This window comes from Gossypium arboreum, chromosome 2 (assembly GCF_025698485.1).
Source record: "Gossypium arboreum isolate Shixiya-1 chromosome 2, ASM2569848v2, whole genome shotgun sequence".
In the NCBI taxonomy this organism is placed as follows: Eukaryota; Viridiplantae; Streptophyta; class Magnoliopsida; order Malvales; family Malvaceae; genus Gossypium; species Gossypium arboreum.
Window position 1 is genome coordinate 26,677,197 of NC_069071.1, and position 8,632 is coordinate 26,685,828.

General features: G+C 34.7%; 1 protein-coding gene across 2 annotated transcripts; it reads right to left on the reverse strand.

Annotated features, from left to right (window-relative positions):
* Window positions 1-3,663: 3,663 nt before the first annotated feature.
* LOC108461233 (nuclear pore complex protein NUP35-like) lies at window positions 3,664-6,564 on the reverse strand. Of its 2 annotated transcripts, none has more exons than XM_017761008.2 (4): window positions 6,386-6,564; window positions 5,299-5,875; window positions 4,696-4,807; window positions 3,664-4,212 (listed from the first exon to the last, which is right to left on the reverse strand). In XM_017761008.2, exons 2-4 carry the CDS (start codon window positions 5,871-5,873, stop codon window positions 3,907-3,909), a joined length of 993 nt encoding a protein of 330 aa, XP_017616497.1. In that variant the 5' UTR covers window positions 5,874-5,875; window positions 6,386-6,564; the 3' UTR covers window positions 3,664-3,906. The 2 variants fall into 2 exon arrangements, with proteins under 2 accessions (XP_017616497.1, XP_017616487.1); XM_017760998.2 differs by having other exon boundaries at window positions 5,299-5,893; window positions 6,386-6,558.
* Between the last annotated feature and the right edge of the window lie 2,068 nt (window positions 6,565-8,632).

Sequence of the window (8,632 nt, forward strand, 5' to 3'; positions counted from 1 at the left end):
TATAGAGCCCCATTTGAACCTTAGGCAAATGACATGTCATTAAGGTTACCATGTTTTGGGTGTTGGCCCTGAATGTCCTACTGATGGCTGAGTTTAGGCATTTGTTGCTGATACTCGTCAGCTTGTGTGAACGGCATCGTGTAGCTACATTCCAACCGTCAGCTTGTATGAGCAAACCCATTTATGGCTTGAGTGAGCAATGATGTCAAGGAAAAGGAAAAGGAATATGTTTAGCACACTTTGTATGAGCTTCCCGTGTATCCGATATTATTTTAAGTGGTTCAACGGGCATGTAAAGGGAAAGAATGGTAAGTACTCCGATCGACTATATTATGAGCTTGTGGAAAGGTATGAATTCTTAACTAACAAAGTATTTACAACTATACTTATGGAAAGTATGAATTCAATTGTACAATGTTTATGAAATTTATCTTACCATGTGATGATTTGTTTATGTATTAAGCACTAACTTGTGTTGTTGATGATGCTTAGGCTTGTGCCAAGCTTATGTTGGTTTGAGTCATGTTTAATTTATAAGGTTTTGCATTGAAAATGGTAAGCTATGTTCATGATTTACGAACTTACTAAGCATTACATGCTTACGTAGTTTTCCTTCCTATGTTTTTTATATTATTGGAAACTCAATCAGTTTGGAAGCTCGTCGGAGACCTACCACACTATCCAACGATTATATCGGTAGATTTTGATGTTTTGGTCAATGTTATAATGGCATGTGTAGGTGAACTTGTGTTTAATGATCTAGTTGTTTTTGGCATATATAAGTGTTATTATGGTTGATGTACTTATGGTATTTTGATGCCTTGATGGTTGGTGACCAATTTGGTATGTGATGATGTAGTTTGGAATGTGGTCAATTGTGATATGTTTTGGTATAGAAATAAGTAGATGTATATGGTTGACATATGGTTAAATAGGCATATGTTTAGATATGTTTGATGGATTGTGATTGTTCTGCCTATATGGCTATTGGTTGTATGGTTTAATGATCTTGTGAATTAGACATTTTTATGCATGTTTTGGGTAGGTTTTGATGCCTTGGTATTATGTGTAAATGTGTTTAGGTTCATCCTTTGAATGGGTGAAAGAAATGGCTTGATTTTGGCCAATTTCTTGTCCACATGGCCTAAGACACAGGTGTGTGTCCCCTGTAGGTTTTAAAGATTACAAGTCAGGCAGTTACATGGCCTAGCACACAGCCTAGCACACGGGCGTGTGGCTTGGCCATGTGACCTAAGTCAAAGAGTTACACGGGCACGAACACAGGCGAAAAATGGGTGTGTGTCTCAGCCGTGTGAGTCACACAGCCTGGCCACATGGCCGTGTGACCCCTGCAATTTGAATTTTTCTAACTTTGTCCTTAATGTTTCAAAGGTTCCCAATTTAGTCCGAATAGTTTCTAAAATGATTCTAAGGCCTCGAGGGCTCGATTAAGGGACAATGTGCATGTGTATGATTGGATTATGATATGATTATTGTAATGTTTGGAAATGATTGTTTTAGGTTATGTTTTTATAGTAATGCTCTGTAACCTTATTCCGGTGATGGATACAGGTTAGGGGTGTTACACCATCAGTTCTTAACTACTTTCAAGGGAGTAGGTATCTTATCAAGCTAACTCTAAGATTCAAAAGTTCAGCAGCAGAACAGTAGACATCCAAAGTATGCTTGGGATGGTAGATTCCTTAGAAGGAAGGGTAAAATAGTGGTAGGTGATGTGGCCAGTCTGAAACATGAGTAATTCCAATTATTTCATCCCAGTGCTATGGGTGGACACTTACGACTTCATGCAACCAAAAGGAGGATAGACAGTCTTTTGTATTGGAAGGGACTTTCCAAGGATATTAAAAGGTGGATAAGGGAGTGTTCCATCTGCTAGAAGTGTAAAGCAAAAAATGTGGCTCCTTCAAGATTACTACAACCTCTTCAAATACTAGAGAGAGCTTGGTTATCTATTTCCATGGATTTCATAGAAGGTTTACCATGCTCTAAAGGTAAGAGTGTTATTCTGCTAGTGGTAGATTACCTTACTAAGTATGGCCATTTTATTGCACCATCCCACCCTTATACTACTATGACTGTAGTTCAACTATTTATGGACCATGTTTGCAAGTTACATGGGATGCTAAATTCTATTATATCAGATAAAGACAAGGTGTTTGTCAACAACTTCTAGCAAGATTTGTTTAGAAATGTGGGAACCAGGCTCCACCTATCCACTGTTTACCATCTAGAGACTGATGGACAAATAGAAGTTCTGAGGTGCATGTCTGGAAAGAGACCCTGGGATTGGACAAATTGGCTCTCACTGGCTAAGTGGTGGTATAACTCCACATCCCACTCAACCATTCAAAGCAAACCCTATAAAGCACTATATGGGCAGACACATTCTCATCATATGTCATATTTGGCTAGGGCATCATTGGTGGCCATTGTAGATAGAAGTTTACAGCATCGTGAAGCTGCAAGGCAATTGCTGAGATTCTATCTGAAAAGAGCACAAAGATAGAATAAAGCAACAATCAAACAAACACAGGACAGACAGGAAATTTGAAGTAGGGGACTAGGTATACTTGATGCTTCAACCTTATAAACAGCATTCTATGAGAAGGTTCATCAACTAGAAATTAGCTTCCAAGTATTTTAACCCCTACATTGGAAGGTAAGGTTGGAAAGGTAGCATATAAACTGCAGGTACCCCAAGGATCTCGAATACATCCTACTTTTCATGTTTCTCAGCTTAAGAAACATGTTGGAGCTGCTCCTATCCAAGCCTCTCCACCAATGGTGAACAACCATGGAACTTGGGCTAAAAAGCCTATCAGAATTTTGGACAGAAGGATGGTGAAGCATGGAAATGCGGCCACAACTGAAGTTTTGGTAGAACTCCTTTCCAGAGGATGCAACATGGGAATCCTTACAGTAGCTGAAGGAGGTTTACCCTCATATAGATCTTTAAGGACAAGGATCTTTTTCGAAGAGGAAGTAATTATTATGGGTCAAATTAAGAAACAATCGGGCTGATTTTAATTTGGCTAAAGGTCAATATCGAGAATGAGTTAGTGAAACGGTGCATATCAAGTTTAAGTGAAACAGAGCGTTTCAAAGGATGACCGTATTGTTTGTTTTTGTATTATTCCTAACTACCAGATATTTCATTTATTTTCCCTATATATCAACATGTAATTGACAATATTGGTTAGGAATGGAAAATTGTCAGCACACTTTTCTCATATGATTTTCTTCCTCTTCTTTTCTCAATTTATGCTTCTCCTTTCTATCTTGGATTTTTGGTTCCGATCATAACATCCTCAAAAGCCAAATTTCCCAGGAAAAAGAATAAAATATCATATACATATTTTTGTAACTAAGAACAGTTACTACTACTCAAATTTCCAACATGTCTTGCTCATTTCACAATGCCGGAATAGGTGTTCCACTGTTTCAGGATGTCTCGCACACAATGAGCAATTGTCACTAACCACAAGACAGGCAATATCTCATGGGTACATCCCCAAAGAAAAAAACCTCAAATTGGGTGGGAGTGAAGTCCCCATTTTTGGAGAAACACTAAGGTATCAGTCTCGTCACTATAAATGTAAAGGCATGCACATTTCACCACCTTAGCCAAAATTATTCCAAAGATTGTATCAAAGCAAAAATTGAATTATATAGCTCACATACTCTTTGAATCGTATCAAACCAAAAGTTCAAGACACTCTTGGTTTTCTAGTCTTTTACAACTGCAATTACAACACAATCAATTGCATTTCCCTTTGTTCAGGACATAACCGTATGTCCTCCATGAATATTTGGAAGGAACACCATCCAACAATTATGAAATAGAACAAAGGGCATGTGAGTGACCGAAAACAGCTTTTTATTTTTCTAATATCCAAACATGTATTCCATGATTTTGGTCCCTAGTGATTTTGTAGGGTTTGCAATAGCAGCGCTTCCTGACTGTCGTGCATTGGTATTGCCATTTTGAAGATAGTATGGGCGAGATGGTCGAAAATTGCTCAGCTCTGATGTTCTACTTGATGGTGGGGGCAAAGTCATGAAACCCTGATTATTCATTCTTTCATTTAGAGCCTCACGTTGCATTGGATCTACTGGCTTCACACCGATTATTAGTGCTCCATTAATTTGCATTCCATTCTTGCTGAGAGCTCTCTGAGCATCAGATCGGTTCTGCAACAAAAAACAAAAGCAACTATTAGACTTTATCAAAAAAATGAAAATACATTTTGCTAAAATCTGAACTAAACACATAAATAAGATCAAAAGATCACAGCCCATCTTCAAAAAGCAAAAGTTCTATCAGGTTTGGGTTTCAGCAAAATCCATAGAGATATTTAACCAATACGATTCCAGCTTTGATCGAGGAAGGCAATATGTTTAAACCACAGAAAGGTCAGAAATCAAAATTCGAACTTATTTCTCAGTCAACAGCAATCCTCTTTTATATTAATCTCCAGCTGGATTACTTTTTTTATCATTAGGATTACATACCAATTCCACAAGCATGGATAGCATGCATTCAACAAATAAAGAACACAAAATGAACAAAAGTCTGCGAAAAGGGACCAACAAGATAGATAACCAGAGAACATTAAAACTTGTAATGAAATAGCATTAACAGGTAGTATTTCGGATTGTCAGAAGAAGATTCACCAGATAGAGAATGTGCATCCAGTTAGCATCCCTTGGACCAGGAACATGCTTCAATATCACACCACACTTTTCAAACTCTCGCAAAACTAAATTTGTATCAGCAGGAGAAAATCTGGAAAGAAAGCGAATATTGAAGTCATAGGCCTTGCATACATATAAGAACATGACTGTACCATGAGTTTAACCCAAATGTTTAGGTTATGTTTGATCTACTAAAACAGAGAAACATGAAGAGATGGAAGTCACCAACAAGGAAGTTATAAGTTCAAATCGCTGCTGAGTTATACAAGGTTAGAAGTTGCAAATAGCAGTTCAGAGGATAATACCCAAAGAAACCAAGAAAGAAGAGTACTATTGTCAACAAAGAAATTAGACAATACCAGTCCTACAACATGTTAAGCAAACAACATCTAAACAATTACAATTTTACCTGACATAAATGGGTAAAATTTTGACGATGTGAAAAATGATAAAAAGGGATCCAAAATGCAGAGAAGTGGCTGCTTAAATAATACAAGAAATATTTACTCCAGAAATTGCTAGAAGACCACAAGACAATTATGTCAATTATTAAGTAGAACAAGGAAGTAGCAAGGAGCATACCCATAAACTGTAACCCATTCTTCCTCGTCCAGATTGCCTGCAGGTACAGAATTTCTTTGTATCTCAGGCCTAGCAACTTCCCTTGGAGGCGGAAGTGTGATTAGAGCACCAGGTTGAACAACACCCTCAACGGGAGAACCCTTTCCCTTGTCATCCTGCTCATTACTACTATTCTTTGCGGGTGACCACCAACTCAAACTTGCTGAGCTCTGCTGATTCTGCTGCCCATTAAGTATAGCAAATGAAGTGCTAGCCCCTGACTTGCTCTTTGCTGGAGTTGAGAAGTCACGTCCAGAACTTTGAACCGGGCTTTTTGGGTCTGACTTGATTTCGGGAGACATAGGATAATCCAGTATACCAGATTCAGGAGAAAAATCTGAACGGTCCTCCAAGGTGTACATTGGAGGAGGTGGAAGATCTGAACCTCCAAAATTCTCCTGCCATAAAGCTGAGACAGCAGCCGCTTGACCAGGACTAGAGAATTTCCCTCTCCGGGCAGAGATCGGTGAGGCCAAATCTTGGTAAAACAATGACTGTCTCCCCGATTTTGGAGTTCTATGAACTACAGTGCTCATTTCTTTCGTTTATATGAGCACTTTAAAAAGAGTTCAGTATAAATATCATGTCATTACCTTTCCCAACTTAACTAGCCTATCTAAGATTCAATTTCAGGAAGCTCAACATCGACCAAAGTTATCAACAGAAAATTAAATAACAAATAATACATCTTAATTACTCTCTACGCATTTTTGGTTGCTGAGAATTTTATTTAAAAAAAAATTACTATAAAGCTTGATTGATTTATTTATTCATCAAGAAAAGCTTTATTAATTTAGGCCAAAAGAACCAAAGCTAAAGAAACATCGTTTTTGCTTTTATTCGGATTTATTTCCGTTGTCTCAAAGAAAAAAAAGAAGACGAATCAATAGCTTAATGTGCTTTTTTGTTTTTCTTCAATGTTCCTTTCTCGGAAACCAAACTTATGTCCCACATATACCATTTTTGCAGCACAATTCCCTTAACGAAGATTTTCATCGACATTAAACATAAAGTTAAACAGAGAAGAAAAGAGAAAAAGCGAGAGTACCTTGAGTTGAGTTGAGGTCTACTGGGATTTTCCCAAAACTGAAAGGCAGAGGAGCTCTTTTCAAATCAACCGTGAAAGGAATTTTATGAATTTTATATTTGAAACCCTAAACCCTGTACTATTCAAATTTCAAATTTTGGATTTTCAATACTGTTTGAGTTAGCGTCAAATGACGTAAATGTCCTTCAATTTTCCGCTCATTGAGCTTGTTTTCGCACTTTAAAATACTTGTGCCTTTTGTCCTGCTATTAATTTTTGGCTAAATGAACTTTGATGAATAAAACCCTTCGTGAAGAAAGCGCTTAATTAATTTTTAAAAAATTTTAAATTGTATTAATTAAGTTATTTGATTAATATTTTTATTTTTAACTGTTATAATATTTGATAGTGGAGTTAGAAATTTGTATTGGATGGATCGAAATTAAATTGTATATTTTTACGATATTAAAAATATAATATCATTATTTTAATAGTTTATATATTTATAATTGTTAAATGACTAAATTAAATTTTATCATTTTTAGAATGTCAAAGTATAATTTTACCATTACTAATTTAAAATTTTATAAATTATAAAAGGTTTAAATAAAAAAATATTTTAAGGAGTCAAGCCCTTGTTAGCCCCTCGACTCTACTATTGACAATATTAATGTAATCATTAACAATACTAATATAACACTCCACATTAACATCAGATAAAATAAAATAAAAATTCAAAAAATATATAAAACTTTTTATTAAAATAAAATTTTGGAATTCTAAAATGGAAATTCCTTTATATAAGTCCAAATTGAATATAGAAAACCATATCGATTTTTCTAAATTATATAAAATTATTTTTAAAAATATAAGATATTTTAATTCTATTCATATTTTTAACAATATATAAAAACATAAAATATATATATTTTAGAATGTAGATATATATAGATAAATTTTAATTTTATTAATTATATGAGTAAAGTTTCTTTTTTAAATATAAATATATCCTATTAAAAATGTGTATCAATTATTTTTCTTACACATGTAGTCCAAAATGTTCAAGTAATTGGATATATTCAGACTTAAAAAACTTTACACGAACGACTAATTAAATTAAAATTTATTTATATATTTATTTCTAATAGAATTAAAACATTGATACAAATCTCATATTTTTAAGGAAAACATGTTGCTTTTCCTGCTTCTTCCTCTCAAGTTGGTCAACCTTCGTCTGATATCAACATTGCCTTCCTTGACACTCTACATTCCTTGAGTAGCGATGTTCGGGGACTTCAAGATGAGTTTAGATCTCATCGAGATGATGATAATTCTCGGTTGTCGACATTAGAGATACAAATGACATATCTCCTTACTCATTCTCCTTCGACACCTCCTTTCTCTTCTCATGATGATGATTAGAGTAGCTTTTTAAGTTTACATTTTTCATATTGTTGTCCACCACATTTGCACTATTACTTTTGCTCATTTTCTATGTCTATGGCTACTCAAGTAATAGTCCAAATATGATAAACAATGATATGAAAAATGCAAACTTAAAAAGTTGCTCTAATCATCATCATGAGGAGAGAAAAGAGGTGTAAACAACCCAAACCTGACCTAGACGTTATAGCCAAATCTGGAGATGTTATCGTAAATCGATTGAAAATCCCAAATTTGTATGTTTTGTAAAACATTGTAAACTCTGTTTACACAAAAACTAGATTTATTTGAAAGCATATCTTACTTAGTTGTTTTATTGAAAACATTGATTGTTTACATTATTCTAAAAACGTATAACTTTGCAGCGAAAATCTTAGAAAGTTGAATTTTGGAAAACACAAGTTTTTGTTTTGAAATTATTTGTTTTATAGAAAAACATTTTTGATAAAACATTTAAACAACATCACGCGAAAAATGGAAATAAATTTCAAAAGCAAAACAATCCAAAATGTCCAAGCAGTTCAAAATTTACAAAACTCTCAAACCCAAATTAATAAATTAAATTTATGAAAAAATTATTATAATCGAGCTCCCGTCGCACCGACTCACCTAAGTTTGAAGATTACCTGAAAGTGACAAACATCAAAAAGGGAGTTTTTATAACTCAGTGTGTAACAAATTACACAAAGTCCATCAGTTATAAATTTTTGTATTTATTAGAAAAAAGAGTTTTTCAAAACATAACAGATCTAGAAATATAATCCCAACACACCATATGAGGTATTATATACCCATCCAACCTTACACACCACATAGTGTCGGTAT

What these genes read in the sequence shown, in the direction of transcription:
- LOC108461233 (XM_017761008.2), bottom strand. Translation starts at nt 5,873, where the DNA reads ATGAGCACTGTAGTTCATAGAACTCCAAAATCGGGGAGACAGTCATTG. An exon ending in GAATGGGTTACAGTTTATGG is followed by an intron (nt 4,808 to 5,298) that starts GTATGCTCCTTG and finishes CTTTCTTTCCAG; the next exon opens with ATTTTCTCCTGCTGATACAA. An exon ending in GGATGCACATTCTCTATCTG is followed by an intron (nt 4,213 to 4,695) that starts GTGAATCTTCTT and finishes TTTTTGTTGCAG; the next exon opens with AACCGATCTGATGCTCAGAG.